Raw genomic sequence first — 18,267 nt, 5'->3', positions numbered from 1 at the left:
TATGTCAATGGCCATGTCACAGTCATGAACATGTCAATGTCAATCCCTGGTCAGCGAAATCATTGTTCAGGCCAAATCTCTAGTTAGTGAGGTCACTGGCCAAGTCACTGTTAACCTCAAGTCACTGTTAATCACATGTCACTAACTAAGTAACTGACTATGTCACTGACAATGTCACTAACCAAGTAACTGTCAGTAGCCAAATCACAAGTTAATAGCCAAGTCACTGTTAATCACATGTCACTAACTAAGCAACTGACCATGTCACTAACCAAGTAACTGTCAGTAGCCAAGTCACAAGTTGATAGCCAAGTCACTGTTAATCACATGTTACTAACTAAGTAACTGACCATGTCACATTACATGTCACTGACCATGTCATTAACCAAGTAACTGTCAGTAGCCAAGTCACAAGTTAATAGTCAAGTCACTGTTAATCACATGTCACTAACTAAGTAACTGACCATGTCACTGACCAAGTAACTGTCAGTAGCCAAGTCACTGTTAATCACATGTGACTAACTAAGTAACTGACCATGTCACTAACCAAGTAACTGTCAGTAGCCAAGTCACAAGTTAATAGCCAAGTCACTGTTAATCACATGTCACTAACTAAGTAACTGACCATGTCACCACCAAGTAACTGTCAGTAGCCAAGTCACTATTAATCCCATGTCACTAAGTAACTGACCATGTCACTAACAGACGAGATATTGGTTTTGAGGTGATTTCTCCTCACACCCATATTAGCCTTGAGAGGATCTCTTCTCACACATATTCGTCTTTAGGTAATTACTTTACTCCTCACCCAAATTTTCTTTAAGAGGATATCTCCTCACCTAGATTTCCCTTGAGGAGATTACTCCTCACCCACATTAGCTTTGAGAGGATTTATTCTCACATAGATTAGCCTTTAGGGAATTACTTTACTCTTCACCCAAATTTTCTTTAAGGGGATATCTCCTCACCCAGATTTCCCTTAAGGAGATTACTCCTCACCCATATTAGCCTTGAGATGATTTCTTCTCACACAGATTAGCCTTTAGGGAATTATTTTACTCCTCACCCAAATTTTCCTTAAGGGGATATCTCCTCATCCAGATTTCCCTTGAGGAGATTACTATGAATATATGCAATATGACTTGGCCAGTAACTTGGTCAGTGACAAGTGTATAACAGTGACATGGTCAATGATGCAATGTGACTTGGTCAGTGACTTGTATTACAGTGAAATGCAATGTGACCTGACCAGTGACATGAATATAACAGTAACTTGGCAAGTGATATGCAATTGCCAGTGATATGTTCAGTGACTTGTCTACTGACTTGTGATCAACCTTGAACATGGTCAGTGACATTGACTTGTTGAATTCAAAAGATGTCGAAAATTAGAATGTGCTGTAAAAGATCTATAAAAGTAATGTTTTATTAAGGAAGACTAAACATAACAGTGACATCATAAAAAGATACAAAAAGCTAATTTATTTAATAAACTGGAGTTTACAATTCACCAGTGACTTGCATCCTAAGCCCTATGCAAATTTCTAAAACTCTAAATCTGCAGAGATCCAATTGTGCCTATGTTCCGCAAATATCTTGATTATATGAGCTTTATATTGCAAAATATCCTTGCTGAGTTTCTTCTGAATCCCATCCTCTTTCAAAAGTTTCTCCATGTAGTTCACCTCTGTCTTGGAAAAATCAAGTGCCGGTTGTGATATTTCAAGCCCTTCCTTTCGAATAATGGACTCATACCTAGAAGTGTTGTAGAAGAAGAACAATATAGAGTTTGAGCAACAGAGTTTTACAGTAGTTCAAATGCAAGCAAGCATCCTAACTTTGCTAAAAGGAAATGCAGCTACAGTACCGTTGAGGATTGAAATTGTCAACTCCAAGGTCCTCATCCCGTAGAAGAATGCGACTATATTGATCAACTATATCAGGATGTAAGAAACGCTTTGCGAACCACTTAGGCATCAAGAACGCTATCACTTAGAAACGCATCTAAAATAAGCCAACTTCTAATACAAATGAAATGATTGAAGGCATGAAGATAAGTCCTGTGTACCATTTTGTTTGATTGACTACAGACACATAAATGACAAGATCATTCCATTGAAATTGCTTCCACTCATCAATGTTACCATCATAATGAAAAAGCATCACAACAAAACCACTTGACAAAAACTGCATTATAGTGTATAAGATCAAACACAAAGCCAATTCAATAGAATGTCAATGCAATATAATCTATTAAATATCACATTCCAACTATGAAAAAGGCATGAATCTGCATGAGGCATTTTTTGTGAGAGAGGAGTTGGTTTCTTTATCTTCATATTACTTAAATATCTTCTAGCCTAGATGATCCTACTTGGTGATCAATAGCTAATGCAAGTCCAAAAGGCAACCATAAATGTAAATAGAATTCTGTATCCAATTGACGTTGGGCTTGAAATTACTACACCAAGCTTAAGAGACCTGAAATAACCATAATGCCTAGTACCAAAAGATATACTCTTTTCAAAACAAATCAATAACTTAGGCGATAATGATGAAAACCCAGATGCAAATATACATAGATGGACTGAGTTGTTAGCTACCTTCAATACAAGGCTGAAGTAACTCTTCCCCGGTTTCAATGCTTTCATCGCGGCGAATTATGGTATTAATGGCATCATTTGCCCGGTCCCAAAGCGTTTTAAGGTCCGTATATTCGGCCTAAAAACAACAAAATTGCAAACCAGAAACTTTGAAAGAAACAAATAGCAAAACGCATTAATATAAACCACAGAACTGCTCTACCACTCAGGAAAGCAGAAAAAAATGCAAAGAGCAAAACCCAATTCTTAATCCTAACCTCATTAGTAATCCAAGGAATATTGACTGAGAAAAAGTGGTAAAAGAGAGGAGACTTTTACCTTAGAATTGGCTTTAGAGTACATAATCTCTTCTGCTTTCAATACAACAATAGGGAGCTTCTCTTGCCATTCCTTGTTCTTCCTAGTAGCTGAGCTATGGATCTCATTCGCCACACTAATCAATCCCACAAGTAAGCACAAACAAAATAGAACAGATTAGAGACAAATAAATACAATCCCAAATAGAAAAAGCTCAAACCCAAAATCAAAGATGGAAATTGAGAGTGAACAAAAGGGAGGGAGTGAGAGGAACCTGAAAATCTCTTTAATGAGAGAACCTCTCACAGGCTGGTGCCTATCACTGTGATTGGAGGCTCGTTGTCTCGCCGAGCTCTTACCGGCCTCTAGGAGCACCGATCCCAACTGCAGGGCGCGATCAATGAGCTTGATCTGATCGGCGTCGGAGTCACGGGAGTCGAGGATCCACTCGAAGGAGAGATCGATGGTGAAGGGCGGCGAGTCGGAGAAGTCGAGGAAGGTCTTAAGGAGTAGCGGTCAAGGAGGTTGGGATGGTAAGGGTTTGTGGAGAGAGAGAGAGAGAGAGATTTTGGTAAAGGGTTGAATCTGAACGGATAACATATTAACGGAAGGGAGGGAGAGAGAGCCAGCGGTGGCAGTTTTTGTAATTAAGTTTAACTCTAGTAGTAGGTTGTTAATAAGTGACTTTAATTATTAGGGGGACATTTGTGGTGTCTGGATTATCATAAAGTACTTTAAAATGACCTCTTTTATCATTGTCCCATTTTTTTTTCTTCTGAAAGGTTAATCTAATCCAATTTCGTTATTGTGAAATTAAATTGATGCCACGTCATATGCCCTGTCATTTTCTGATATGTTGACATCATTCACACAATTAATCTTAGCCATTAAAAGATTTAAAATCCAATGGTCTATAAGAAGTGTCAAAAATTGTGTAAATTTATGTGTCCCTTGATCCGGACCCTATATATATATATATATATATATATATATATATATTGCGATGGATTTGCATGGAGTTGCAAATTTACAATTGTTGTTGGGTTCTTCTAACAAAGGAGATCAAATCGTCAGACCGATCATAAAACCCTGCACAACGCGCGGGCACTCTTATGATCTTATCTATTTTGATCTAATGGAGTGTTCATAAAGATTGACCAATTAAGCAACAATGATGGTTGCACTTATTAAAGATCAAACTCGAAATCGATACTAACATTTTGATTTACTCGATTGTGATATTTTCAACCACATTATAAAGTTGATCGTATTCATTCTCATTGCATTCATTCCATTGATTTCCTGAATTGAAATCGCCACAAACTAATTGTGTTAGTTCTCTGTGCAAATAATTTTGCATGTATATTGATACATTATGTTTGTAAAGCATGCATCCTACCAGAGATTTCGTAAAAATTAACGTGGCTGGAAGGATTCTCCCATTGAACCAGTTCTTTGATTCCCTCTTCTATCTCCCTTGTTGCTCTCATCAAACCACTTATGCAGAACCCTAAAGCACTCAAACATAAAACGATTTGGCCCTTGAGCTCCTCACTTTGCTGACAACGAATTTTATCAACAACTTCCTTCGAGTGTAGGAGATAAGAACTCACAATCTTGTCCATCTCTTCATCCTCTAAACCACAAACCCTAAAAGCATTTAGAATTTTCCGTTTTCCCAACTCCAGATCATCACAAGATTTGGCAGTTTCTTGATCATCAAGCCCTTCCTTCTCAAGAACAGTTGCCGACTTTATTATCAGGGTGATCTCCTTGAAGCAACTTATCAAAGAGCCAACCATCTTCTTGAAAAGTTCGAGATCACATTCCATTGTATGAATGATGCCTTTCCAAGAACCCTCAAGTATTTGAGAATTCTGTTCAAGAACTCCAATTGCATGACCACTGAAAACTAGGAGTTCCATCATTTTGGAGATCGAACTGATGAGTTTTCCATAACAAGCACTGTGAAAAGGAAAGAACCAGAAATTAGGCTCCACATTGGCTTCTGCAAGGAGCTTCCCCAATTCTTCAACATGAATTTTCAGACACTTCTGGTTATCTTCCAATTGTGCTCTTCCAGATTGAAGACTCACTGAGTCAATACATTCATGCAATGCCCCAAGAGTCCTAGATAGTTGAACTTTTGCAAGAGTGGAAGCTCTTGTGGGTTGCAACAATAGCTCGACAATAATCGATGACGACAACCCTATGAAGGTTTCTGTGATTCTTGCTATGGCAAATTCACTTGGAGCTCCAAAGTTTGTTCTGCCCAAAATTAGTACAGCTCCAATTACTGCAGAAATACCACCAGCTTGGCCATACATATTGCTTCTCTGAAGAAAACTGGTGAAAATGAACCAAGGAATTAGAGATAAGAGTCTAATGGGTAAGACCCTTTGGAACAGAAAACAACCAAATACTCCATATACAGTACCCAAAACAGTCCCTTGTGCTTTAACATTTGCAACTTTAAATGTTGCTTCTCTAGCAGCAGCGAAACTGATAGCAACTGGGAGCCCTGACCAATAGCCATTTTCTTTGCTGAATATCAAGCCAAAGAACACAGCTAGACCCAATGAAAGTGAGCACTTGAAAGCTGCCATAACCCTTTTGCTACTTACCTTCATGGAGAAGTTACTCCATATCACACTTTGTTTACATGAAGGAACTGCTTCTTGTTTTTTGTGAATTACCAATTTCTCCTGTGTAGTAGTACCAGAACTTGTGGCTGATAAATTTCCGTGAAGGAGACTTGTACAAAACAAAAAGAAAAATGGGGGTAAATCTAGGTGGGTTTGTGGGATGGTTTGAAGTGTTTGGAGGCCCCTAATATCAATTTCTGGTTTTGAATCTGCAGGAACAGTTATTGCATCTTCACAAGAAATGGTTCTATTTAAGCTCAGTTGCTCTACTAGTTTAAGTAGACCACTTTTGAGCTCTCCATCCACTACCCCAACTGGGAATGAAGGAGTACTACTCAATGCCATTTCCATTCCTTTTAAGGGAATCTCCAAACCTTGCAATCTATCAACTGGATTGACATTGCTGTGTCTCAAAAATTGTAGTGGAAGTCTCTCCCATTGCATGCTTTCCTGTACACAAGTGAACCATAATTTAGGATCAGCTCGTCTGATGAGAGATCGGTTTACGAAAATATAATCTTGAGTACGGCTAGGCATAAATTGTGTACCATATCGATCACACTAAGGTGAGATCTGTATATATAGATATGCCGTTGTCTATATTAGTGATATGATTCACAATGTGGTACAAGTAGGAAGGATAAATTACAGTTTACTACATTGTACTTCTATATACTCCAACTGTACTATAGTGAGTATACAGATTATAAAAGGCACGTACTATCATGGATATGTGAGATTTTTTCTATAAACAGTGCACATATACGAAATTAAATAACTCACCTGGTGGCGTTTGATGGTTTGGTAAAGCTTGGTTGCTGTGGAAGCCAAGGACTTTGTTTGAGAAATTGAAGCAAGTGCGGATGCGTTATCTTCTGCACAAAAAGCCTTCACAAAGAGCTTGAGCCTCTCCGAAGCATTCTCCACAAGCAGCTTTGAGTTCTGTTTAAACTGCAAAAGTAAGGTACTTATAATTAATGAATTTCTTGCATTTCACTAGCTATAAAGTCAAGTTCGTTCGCTCCATGTAGGTTTAAGCTTTCTAGATTACAGTCAAAACATGCAACCCCTTCAAACATTTCTTTCGGCCTAATATGATAATGGGCCAACACATATTCACAGTTAGTATAGAGATTATTACAAGCTAGCTAGTAGTACCTCTCGACAAGCCAAGCGTGGGAATGGAACTAACAAAGCCAGAACACAAGCCAAGACCCCAACGGCCGTACTCGCTGCCACGTGCACAGGGTGCATGATGGCGTCCGTTCTCCCACCCTTTATGAAAGCAATCACGTACACAAGCACGATCTGTCCCAAGGCTATGCGCTTGGACACCAAATGAGTGGCCTCCCTGGGCAGAACCACCACAAATGCTGCCAGACCAACGGCCAGAGCCGTTGTGCTGCTCGAAAGGCTGGCCGGTCCAATGAGCCAGAGGCTCAAGATAGCCGGCCCGGCGCTCTGAATAGTGGCGTAGAGGGCGAGCCAGAATCCACGGAATGTGTCGCCTAGAGTTGCATCAGGAGCAATGAGGATAACAGTCACGTAGGAGAATGCCGGCAAGGCTACTTGGTGTCGGAGAGAGGGAGGGGCGTAGAGGGTGGTGATGGCTACTATGGTGCAAGCTAGGGCGGTTCGGAAGGCCGAGGCTAGGCATGTGATCCACAAGGCTGGGGTACGGTTTGTTTGGTCTTGAGAGGTTGCCATTGCTTCTGAAGGAATAGTCCTTAGGGGATGGTGGCCTTGAAGGAATAGGAGTACCTATCTCAGGGTCTGAAGGAGGGAGTTTATGTAAGAGAAGACGAAAGGCTATTGCTGATTAGGTGCTACGGAAGGCTCTAGTGGAGCCTACTATGTGTAGTGAATGGATGATGCACCGATTGCTAGCTAGTGACGATGACAGTAGTGATTTGTCATGCCGACTTCATAAGGAACACATCACTACCAGGTAGAGCATATTCAGCAATTAGCACGCACCATTACGTGCCAGTTTGACAACGCGAATTTGGATAGTTAGGTTGGAGTAAGAAGAAACCATGTAACGAAAGTTATTCACTTTTGATATGTAGGTTCCTTAACATAGCTGCATGGACTCATCAACTAGGCTTTCGTTCAGCAACTAGCTCAGCTAGTCAGCTTAGAGGAACACTCGACTGCTTTTGGAAGAAAAGCCTAACCTCGGAACAACATGGTGAATCAAGGGGAGTGTAGTGTATTTGAATTTTTATGATATTTTAAAAAAATTTACGAAATCTTAGAAGTCTAGGGTCAATTAGGATTGCTAAAAAATATGTAAAAGTTTAGACATATTCAATTTAGATTTTTAAGAGCAGATTTCAAATCCATTTCGATCGGGGATTCAATAATGACTTTTAATGACCTTTAGTGAGTTAACAAAAGTTTATCAAATTCTACCAGAGTCCAAACAAATTTATCTTTTGTACTTAAAAAAAAAAATATATATATAAATCTAAATACAATACACCCCCTTAATCACTACCCGATTAAGTATCTCAAAGGATTGCCTTTTCATCATCCCTTGACATTCCCTTAAGTATCTAAATACAATACACCTAGGGATGGCAATGGGGCGGGTTGGGGATGGGGATCACAATACCATCCCCATCCCCGAGGTCATTTTCCACCCCCATCCTCGCCCCAATCCCCAATAAAAATATACTGGGGATTCCCCGTCCCCATCCCCACTGGGGACTAAGCCTCCAAACCCGCCCCAAATCCCCAATAAGAATTTAATAAATAAAATAAATTTGTTCTCATATTGTCTTTTTTAAAATCAAAATCTACAACAAATAAAATTAAAACATGATTAAATTCATAAATCATAATTCAGTGAGTGCAAAAGTAAAAAAAAAAACTATTAAAGTAAAAGTGTAGCCATTAAAGTAAAGTAATAAATGTATATATTTGTGATATAATAAAAAATAAATTTATATATATATATATATATATATATATATATATATATATATATATATATATATATATTATTGGGGCGGGTTTGGGGATGGGGATCACAATATCATCCCCGCCCCATCCCCAATCTTAGATAGCGGGGATTGGGGATCCCCATCCCCATTCCCCATTTGTCCCCGAATTCTCCCCCCATTAGGGGCGGGTATCCAATGAAGCTCCGCCCCGCTGGGGATTTTTGCCATCCCTAAATACACCCCCTTAACAAAAAAAAAAAAAAAAATCTCAAAGGATTGCAGTTTCTATGCCACTTTAACTAATTAAGTATGCCGTAATTGATCATCAAATATCACATTACATATGTGGTCAACAAACTATTATGCTTTCCGGTGAGGTGTATGATAAACATCGTTTCTCTTTTACGATCCTTGATCTACTAAACTTCTGCTTTTGAGATAACCAAATGATCTGTAAACAAGTGAGGTCAAACTTTTCCTTTTGGTCTTTAATTCAACAAAGCGCGCGGGCTCGCTGCAGCCTGCAAGAACGCATCCATTAGATTGTTCAGTCTAATTTTCAGTCAATTCAGGTGGATAATACATAGAGTATGTGTATGAGCATTTGGACTTGAAATTTTGATACACTGGTCCAAGAGCATTGCATATGATATATACTCTTGCTACTAGGATATCGAAATATACATGCATTGAGACATAAACACCATTTAGTATTGGTAAAAATTAAAAAGTGCCGCTGCTCATCCAAATGTCTAACAAGTGCCAGGTAATTTGCTTCTCAGCTCGAAGAAACGTGCAATACAGGGATACTTCGGCACAAACATAATAATGATCGAGCGGATGGAAACTCATAAAATCAAGGATCTCCATCACATCATTCAGATGTATAAGTCTCCTAGCTTGGGCACAAGGTAATCATCAAGTTTCACCGCAACAATCAAATTCTTCCCACCTCACATCCAAGCACTAGGATCACCATTATTATACATCACATTCACACTACCTTAATCACAAAAGCAAAATGCAGTGATCGATTACTAAATGAGCTGCCGATCCAAGTCATGCAAAATCCAAAGCGAGAATCCAGTGAAACAGGAGACTTCATGGACAATTTGAAGGACAAAGCATTCTACTAGCTAGACAATAAAGCCACAAACAGTGGCGAGTAAAGGCTAAAATAGTGTAATCAAAGTGGGGTTTTCATAGATTTCCACTCAACATTCGGTCCTTAAATGTACCAAATTTGTTCCTTCACAATGGGCAAAGGTCAATTCTGGGATGCGGAGAAGCTATAAATCATCTAGTGCTCTTATCAAATATAATAGTAGCACTGTCTGTTAGGTCAAAGCAAAGTTGCAGCTTCCTATATATGCCTGACCTAATTTTTATAAGCATGCCTTTATCAGTTTTAAGTATAAATCGTACATTAGGAGCACATTTAAAAGAACCTACAAAACCACTTTCTGTTAGCTGACATCAAAAGAAGATTAATATAGAAGAAAGCTTTCATGGAAAATGGCAGCCCTGCCCGCACGAGGTGGGATCATATGCAAGACAAAGTCTATATAAATGTCTAATACTATTAATATTGATATCTTTCACGCTGTCAATTTTCTAACGCAACATAGAAGAAAATGTTATTCAATATTCATCACTTTCGGTTGCTTCTCAAACAAAGACTATTAACATTGATACCTTTTACTCTGTCAAATTTCTAACGCAATTGAAAATGTTAATAGTCCTTGTTTGAGAAGCAAACTTATATCTATATATATATATATATATAGATCCTCTCCAGAGCGGAGGTCCGCTTTGAAATTACGGAGTGAACTTCGAGTTTTGGGTCACTTTTAGGTCGCATATCCACATCTCGACCGTTCAGTTTTTAGGTATTAGTGTATAGATCATCTCTGCAAATTTTCAGCCAAATTGATGATCGTTAAGGTATCTAACTCGCTTAAACCAATGGACGGACTGAATCTGTCAACCTGAACCGTACTAGCTTTAAGGCAGTTATCAATGCCTTAACTATCATCAATTTTGCTGAAAATTTGCAGAGATGATCTATACACTAGTACCTAAAAACTGAACGGTCGAGATGTGGATGTGCGACCTAAAAGTGACCAAAAACTCGAAGTTCACTCCGTAATTTCAAAGCGGACCTCCGCTCTGGATAAAATCTATATATATATATATATATATATATATATATATATATATATATATACAGATTTTATCCAGAGCGAGGCCTCGCTTTGAAATTTCAGAGCGAGGTTAGGGTTTAGGGTCACTTTTTGGTTTCATATCCACATCTCGACCGTTCAGTTTTTAGGTACTAATGTATAGATCATCTATACAAAATTTCAGCCAAATTGATGATCTTTAAGGTATCTAACTCACTTAAACCAGTGGACGAACTGAATCTATCCAACCTAAACCGTATTAGCTTTAAGGCAGTTATCAATGCCTTAACGACCATCAATTTGGTTGAAATTTTGCAGAGATGATCTATACATTAGTAGCTAAAAACTGAACGGTCGAGATGTGGAAATGCGACCGAAAATTGACCCTAAACCGTAACCTCGCTCTGAAATTTCAGAGTGAGGCATCGTTCTGGATAGGATATGTGTGTATATATATATATCTGGAGCGGACGTCCGCATCTTACCGATGCTTCTGCAGCGTTTTAGGCGGCAGCGGCGCGAGGCTTGCCGGATGCATCCCAAAGAGCTTCTGGGCAGCGATCGAGGTTGAAGGATTCAGGGCAGCGACCTCACCTACAACTGTAAGGTTCTGGGCAGCGCTGCAACCTCATCGCCGGCGACTCCACCCACCCGACTACAGACTGGTCCATCCGACCCCTAGCCTCCGTCCAGCAAGCGGCGCCTCGCCGTTGCGGCTTGAGCAGAGCTGTAGCGTCGACGTCCGCACTTTTGCGATAGTGCGGACATCCTCTTCAGAACATTTTCATGTATATATATATATATATATTCTTACCTAAGCTTATGGAATGGATTTCCAATTTTTGGCCACTTTTCGATCACATATTCACATCTTAACCGTTCAGTTTTTAGGTCCTAATATTGTATAGAACACTTATGCAAAATTTCAGCCAAACTGATGATCGTTAAGGCATCCAAAACTGCAATTTACACGAACGAACCAAATCTTTCAAACCGGAACCGTTCGTGTACATTGTTGTAAATTGTAGTTTTGAATGCCTTAACGATCATCAATTTGGCTGAAATTTTGCAGAAATGATCTATACATTAAGACCTAAAAATTGAACGGTTAAAATGTGAATATGTGATTGAAAAGTAGCCAAAAACTGAAAATCCATTCCATAAGCTTACGTAAGGATATCCTTACCTGAGAAAGCTATATATATATATATATATATATAATCTTGCTCAGGTGCGGATATCCGCACCTAAGCAAAAACGTAAGGATTTTGTGTTTTTCCCCACTTTTCGATCACACATTCACATCTTAACCGTTTAGTTTTTAGGTCCTAATGTATAGATCACCTCTGCAAAATTTCAGCCAATTTGGTGATCGTTAAGGCATTCAAAACTGCAATTTACACGAACGAACCAAATCTGTCGAACCGGAACCGTTCGTATATATTGTTGTAATTTGCAGTTTTGAATGCCTTAATGATCACCAAATTTGCTGAAATTTTGCAGAGGTGATCTATACATTAGGACCTAAAAACTGAACGATTAAGATGTGAAAATGTGATCGAAAAGTGGATCAAAACTGGAAATCCGTACGGATCGAAAAACTGCGGACGTCCGCAGTGGAGAACCGCTGTATATATATATATATATATTATATTCATGGCAAATGTTAAAAAATTGACAAGACAAAGTCCTTTCATGAATCTCCAAACTTTCATTTATATTCATTGCAAATTTATTCAGAGAAATAAGATTTTCGCTCCAAAGAAAAACAAGCCTTAACCTAGTAAGAATACTCAACTACCTCTTTAACCACTCCAACAATCAGGTTATTGAGATTATAAGTTCTGCATAAAAATGTAAATACATCTCTATCCAAACACCAAAAGGAAGAAAATAGTGCTATCTGTGGAAACTTCATGACATTGACCTAACAATGAACGTCAGCCATCCTATCAATTCATAATCGGAAGGGACACATTCCATAGTATGCTGTATAAAGTAAAAAATCAAAATCAAAATCAAATTATGAAAGCAGGGCAAATGGAAAAGGAGAAAAAAGAAAAAGTGATCTTAATATTTTAATGTCACTAACTATAAGATCTTCATTCAATATCCCAGACACGTGAAAATTGGTGCTAATACAATCAGCTTAACAATATTCAACACAACTTTGCAGGTTGTAAGTTTGCAACTATCTAATTCCGTCATACAAGGTTGCAATGGGATTGCATCCCACTTTCTTCATTAACATGAAATTGCCATCCTCCCTTTCAAATTAAAAAAAAGAAGAGAAAAAAGAAATTGCCATCCTCAAATATATTTAGGCCAACTCCTAATAGTTCTAAGATAGCTGCTAACGTATACGTTTTCTCTCTAACCAGTAAAAATCACCTTTTGTAGAGTCTGAGCCTTCTATAAGGAAAGATAAACAGATCAAGTTTAGTTCGATACAACCATTTGTAAAGATATACCTAGACGAGATTAACTTATATTATCAGAATGTACACCCACTAGAGCCCTTCAGAAGATACAACTATTATCTTCCTTACCATTAAGGGCCACATCAGATAAATTCATAAATAACATTATAACAATAACTTGGGAGTGCATACCTCATAGGCCAATAATAAAATCACATTAGTGTTTCCATTCAGAGGTAACTAAAGTCGACTTGAAATTCTCAAAGGGCCACACTATCTAATTCAACACCAGGAATAGTAAGTACAGATGGGAAGCAGAATTACATTCCACTACAGAAGGAGAGGAACGAACAGGATATCCCAAGGAACTTCCACTCTTCTGGGTGAGGTATGGTGCTGGGGATGCAAATTAGGTCACATTTTTTCGGTCAGGTCGCACATTAGTATCTGTATCGATACATCCATCTACAAGTAAAATTCATGGTACTTCCTCCACAATTGGAGTGCAAGACTTCAATGGTGAAAAAATCAAAAGAATGGTTTTATGCTTACCAATGTGATAACAGACAAATATTTATTGACAAACAAGTATTGAATACAATTCCAACAATGACAGACCAAAATCGGGAAGTATAGGCCAACTGTAGACATAAACGTATTCCGTTAGAAGCAAAAAATGAAAACTTGATGCTTTATTCAACTATTTCATAAATCAAGCTAATTGTACAAGTTATGCCACCAAATATACTAACTAATATATGACAAGACATCCCGTCTGTGGGAAACTTATAAGATACATTGATAGGCTATTTTTAAAGAAGACACTTGGCAAGAAATCAGCCAGAGAGGGGAAAAAGAGTTTTCCGGCTCCTGTGGTTTTACCTCATGAAGAAGAAAAGGGACTGCTTCCAGGGTCATATAATCCAGCAATAAAAGCTATTAAAATCCAAAACATAAGGATGCTCACTATGGCAGTTCTCAGCAGCTGATCACAGTTATGGTTCGGTTCAACCTCGGTCTCACAAGTTGGATCGGGAGAGTGTAAACTCCCACCCTCACAAACACTCACTCTCAGCTCTCTCTTCATAATATCATTTGTGCGAGGCTGCTGCATATCTTTCGTGTTAATATCTGAACATATTCTGCAGAGGCATTTGCCACCAAGATATGATGGGAGTGTCTCTAGGCACTCAGAGAGAATCTTCCGGTACATATTCCCTTCAATTCTCAACTTTTCTCGGGTGTAAGGTTTCAAAACCTGACAACGAAACACAGGTACATGTTTGTTATATATAAATAACGTAGATTTAAGGAAGTTCCAAATATTCAACTACAGCTAAATTTCTACATATTGATATAAATATAAAAGCATAACCAGACCTTCTATACAAGAAAACAGCACCTTGAAGATGTAAATCAAACACAGATGCCAATCAAAGTAAGAATCTTACTTGGATAAAAGTTTGGGCAATAACACGAAGCATTGGAGGAAGCCGTACAACAAACAGACAGCCAAGACGGTTGGGAAAGTGATCTTGCAATAGCGAAGAACAAGTTCTCAATACTTGCATGGGAATTTTCAATGGAGTTAGACCTTCACAATCTACTACAACTGTAATTTGGGAATTGTTGGCATCAAGTAAATGAAAGACTCCATGATCAACTTGAGAAACTGCAATTACATCATTGATTGCTTTTAGAATATATGTTGTAAGAGTGAAGCAATGAGTAAAATAAATATAAATGAACTTATGAACAGAAGCATATATTCTTTGAGACTGCAAAGGAAGGAAACCACTTAAAGGATTCAATTGAACCATATCAATATTAAAATAGTTGGCTTTTGTTAATTAATTTTAAGATGCTTTGCGTTTACAAAAATAAGCTTTACAGTTAAGTACTTGAATTTACAGGCACTTCCTTAACATTAATCGCAAGGGTTACAGGCCATTCCTTAACACTAATCTCAGTTGATTATGCACATCAATGATCTTACACCGACCTTGCAGAAAGAGGGGAATAAGAGCGAATCTGAGTAGATTACACCAATAAGAGAGGATGCTATCAGAACCCAAAAAAAATATTAGAGGGGCCAAAGAAACATACTGATTGCTTGAGCAAAGCGAGGTTTATCGTGAGATGGCAAGCTGATGCAAGCTAGTCCAAGCCGTACTATAAGGCAAGGTCGGTGTTTCACATCAAATCCATGCCAGAAAACCATATTTGACCATTTCTCAAGCTCCTGGACTGAAAGAATTCCATAAGTCTCTCTCCACCTGATTGTCTTCTTTATTGCAGACAGAAAGCTCGAGAAGTCTCTGTTAGCAGCTGTGTAGAACCTGCGAAGTTCCTCCTCGTCAATTCTGCATAAACATTAGCATGTCATGGTCCGCTGCAACAAGAAGCAGATAAGTTTATATGTAGGCCTAGAAGAAAACATTAGATGAACCCTCAGAACAAGGTAAGCATTTGAGAAAAATAAAAGGAAAGAACATGAAGAAAGATTATAATTTTCTTCAGTATAAACTAATAAATGAAGAAAATGACAACAATACTTCGTCACATTGAAAGCAACTAATTTTTTATATATTTTTTTTATTCCTGATAGGCAGTGTAAGGCATGCAATAGAAAGTAGAGATAGATATAAAAGATAATGGGTCTCTGCTTCATAACAGGTTCTGAAGTAATTTTTTTTTTTTTTTTGGGTTCCTGATAGGCAATACGATAATTCTGGTGAAAATAATTCTTCTACTAGAGAAAAAAAGGATAATTATAATAATTAATAAATAAATAAATTAAACACATTGAGAATTCCTTACAAACATAGAAACTGATAACTATATGTGTGTGTGTGTGTGTGTGTATATATTTTTCCATTTTTCATCCTGTTGTAACTTAGATTAACCTCAACCACATCCCAATCAGGAATTTAGCGCCAAAGACATAAAAGGATATACAAAACAATATTGTACATCAAGTGTTAGTCATATAGAAGTACAATAAAACTCCAGAGACCTATTAAGAGAGACGATAATTTCAAGTATATATCATAATTATTTGTATTAGGAAATGAAATGCGTTATGCAGAATTTGAGTTTTTGGCACATGGAGATGACACCTTTCTGGCAAGCTAAGCCCTTGTCTTTCAAGCTCGTTATGAAGTTGTATCAACCATCCTTCAGATGCTACATTTTGAGGAACTTCTTCAGAAACGCTGCATATTATACAAAGGCTGTGAACTTACAGTTTTAAAGATAAATCATGAGAAAACAAGCCCATGGATGGAGTAAAATGAGTGACTTCAAATGAGCAATAAGGTAAGCAACTGTGATTGCACTATGGATTTTTAAATAACTGTTCATAGAGCGTACACAATTGCGATTCCACAAATACAACTCACCAAAGTTAGCAGATGCTATTGAACCGACATGTCGTAAGGTAAAGATGACTTCATAGTTTGTTTATGACAAGTATTCATCTTATAACATTGTCAATCAAAGAGAATGCATAGAGTGCCAAAATTAGAAGCCTCATTTCTCTGATTACCTTGTATCCAAAGCAGACTCTGCAGAGGATACTTCTGGACGTGCATCAGTATTGTTGACATCATCTGAAGTTCTAGGACCGAATTCTAATTCATCAGTAAAAGCCGTTGCGATGGAGAGGGCTAGTAATGGCTTCGAAACCGTCTGGAAGAATGCAACTATATTGGCCATCAAATGTCCCACATAATGATACAGGTAAATAAAAAATTGGGAAATGAAACAATCTCATACAAATACCCAAAAAAAAGCAAGAATATCATGAACTTATGTCAGTTCTGTAAGACCACATACATATTCAGTTTAGCTGTTGGTAAAGCCGAACAGTCTGTAAAAACAAACCTGCAAGTTGTCGACCAGAGCCTTGAAGGGAGCGAATCTCCGAAGCCACTTAAACGGTGGATAACACAGAAATTGCAAAGCCTGGAAGCCGCGCCACAGCCAGGGCCACTTGGCCCTGGAGAGCCTCCGCGCTGCCTCCAATGCAGCCACTTTGAGCAGAAACACTGCTGCCTGGCTGACCACACCATTATTACCAAGTCCAAGTGCTCCCAAGCTTTGCAAAGAGGCCTTAGAGCGCGAAGCAACTATGTAATTCGGAGACTGCTTTTTCCCAGACATCACAAGCTTGGCCTCTTTAGGGATCCCATACGAAGACGAGTCTCCCATTGAGATTAGTAAACCACAAGATTAATGATCTTGCGAATTCGAGTATGATCAAAACATGATTCGTACAGATAAAAACCACCTGCAATTAGTAATTGATTCAGATCAGTTCAGTAGCAATTGAATTGTTGAAGCTAATCTCATAGAATTAAGAATCCAGCGACAACTCTCACCTGAAACCCGGAGTGATCTGCAGAGTGGAATGATCTGTTCGGAGATTCCAATCTCGGAGAGAAGGAAGTGAAGCTAGGGTTTGAAGTAAGTGGAGCTCTGCAAATTTGTAGGAGGGTTTGGAATTGATATTAACGGTGATAATTTGGTGTGGGTATAAAGAATGGGGGTGGCATCACATCGGTGACAGACGGAAGACGAAAGACGAATCAAGAGGGGGCAGGTAGAGTCAGTCCCACACGTGAGCTGAAAGACACGTGTGCGGTGGGTTTAAAACTGTGGGGGAGATTTGGCGGTCAAAATTGGTGATCCACGGACACCCTTCTTTCTCGTCAGCACTCGGGGGAACGAAATTATTATTATTGAAATATGAGAGGAAGAATATCTTCCTCTTGATCTTATTTTCAGAGGTTAAGATGATACAACAACCTAGCTTTATATAGGCATCTTACAAACTTAATGCATGTGTGAATGCATGAACTAATTGCTGCAAATTGCTGCAGCCAACCAATGTTGACAACAACTATTGTTGACAGCAGCTGCATATGTGAATGCATGAACTAATTACTGCAAATTGCTGCAGCCAACCAATGTTGACAGCAACTATTGTTGACAGCAGCTCCTATACTTCCAACACTCCCCCTCAAGCTAGATCAGGGAAGTTCCTTGAGCCAAGCTTGGAAAGCAGACGTTCAAACTGAGCGGAAGCGAGAATCTTCGTAAAAATGTCTGCTAGTTGATCGCATGATCGTGTGTATACTGTTTCAATAAGCTTAGACTGAACCTGATCT

General features: G+C 38.5%; 2 protein-coding genes and 1 long non-coding RNA gene across 3 annotated transcripts; all 3 read right to left on the bottom strand.

Annotated features, from left to right (window-relative positions):
- Positions 1-1,396: 1,396 nt before the first annotated feature.
- LOC133727836 (uncharacterized) lies at positions 1,397-3,454 on the bottom strand. The gene is made up of 4 exons (XR_009855379.1): positions 3,175-3,454; positions 2,922-3,036; positions 2,604-2,721; positions 1,397-1,755 (listed from the first exon to the last, which is right to left on the bottom strand). It is a non-coding gene; the product is annotated as an uncharacterized LOC133727836 (long non-coding RNA).
- A 660-nt stretch (positions 3,455-4,114) lies between these two features.
- Positions 4,115-7,285, bottom strand: LOC133733808 (uncharacterized). Its single transcript, XM_062161445.1, has 3 exons — positions 6,704-7,285; positions 6,329-6,496; positions 4,115-5,995 (listed from the first exon to the last, which is right to left on the bottom strand). Exons 1-3 carry the CDS (start codon positions 7,250-7,252, stop codon positions 4,274-4,276), a joined length of 2,439 nt encoding a protein of 812 aa, XP_062017429.1. The 5' UTR covers positions 7,253-7,285; the 3' UTR covers positions 4,115-4,273.
- A 6,474-nt stretch (positions 7,286-13,759) lies between these two features.
- LOC133732317 (uncharacterized) lies at positions 13,760-17,664 on the bottom strand. Its single transcript, XM_062159846.1, has 7 exons — positions 17,479-17,664; positions 16,982-17,387; positions 16,644-16,786; positions 16,216-16,311; positions 15,203-15,459; positions 14,548-14,768; positions 13,760-14,354 (listed from the first exon to the last, which is right to left on the bottom strand). Exons 2-7 carry the CDS (start codon positions 17,306-17,308, stop codon positions 13,980-13,982), a joined length of 1,419 nt encoding a protein of 472 aa, XP_062015830.1. The 5' UTR covers positions 17,309-17,387; positions 17,479-17,664; the 3' UTR covers positions 13,760-13,979.
- Between the last annotated feature and the right edge of the window lie 603 nt (positions 17,665-18,267).

The sequence above is a fragment of the Rosa rugosa genome, chromosome 2, assembly GCF_958449725.1.
Source record: "Rosa rugosa chromosome 2, drRosRugo1.1, whole genome shotgun sequence".
Taxonomy (NCBI): domain Eukaryota; kingdom Viridiplantae; phylum Streptophyta; class Magnoliopsida; order Rosales; family Rosaceae; genus Rosa; species Rosa rugosa.
This window is presented reverse-complemented; position numbering and strand designations above follow the sequence as displayed.

Bases quoted from the DNA above. Each gene is read 5' to 3' on its own strand.
- LOC133732317 (XM_062159846.1), bottom strand. From the start codon at position 17,308: ATGGGAGACTCGTCTTCGTATGGGATCCCTAAAGAGGCCAAGCTTGTG. The intron at 16,312-16,643 runs GTAATCAGAGAA...TATAATATGCAG, and splicing joins GAGTCTGCTTTGGATACAAG to CGTTTCTGAAGAAGTTCCTC. The intron at 14,355-14,547 runs GTAAGATTCTTA...TTTCGTTGTCAG, and splicing joins TTGCCCAAACTTTTATCCAA to GTTTTGAAACCTTACACCCG.
- LOC133733808 (XM_062161445.1), bottom strand. From the start codon at position 7,252: ATGGCAACCTCTCAAGACCAAACAAACCGTACCCCAGCCTTGTGGATC. The intron at 6,497-6,703 runs GTACTACTAGCT...TTACTTTTGCAG, and splicing joins CACGCTTGGCTTGTCGAGAG to TTTAAACAGAACTCAAAGCT. The intron at 5,996-6,328 runs GTGAGTTATTTA...ACTTGTGTACAG, and splicing joins AAACCATCAAACGCCACCAG to GAAAGCATGCAATGGGAGAG.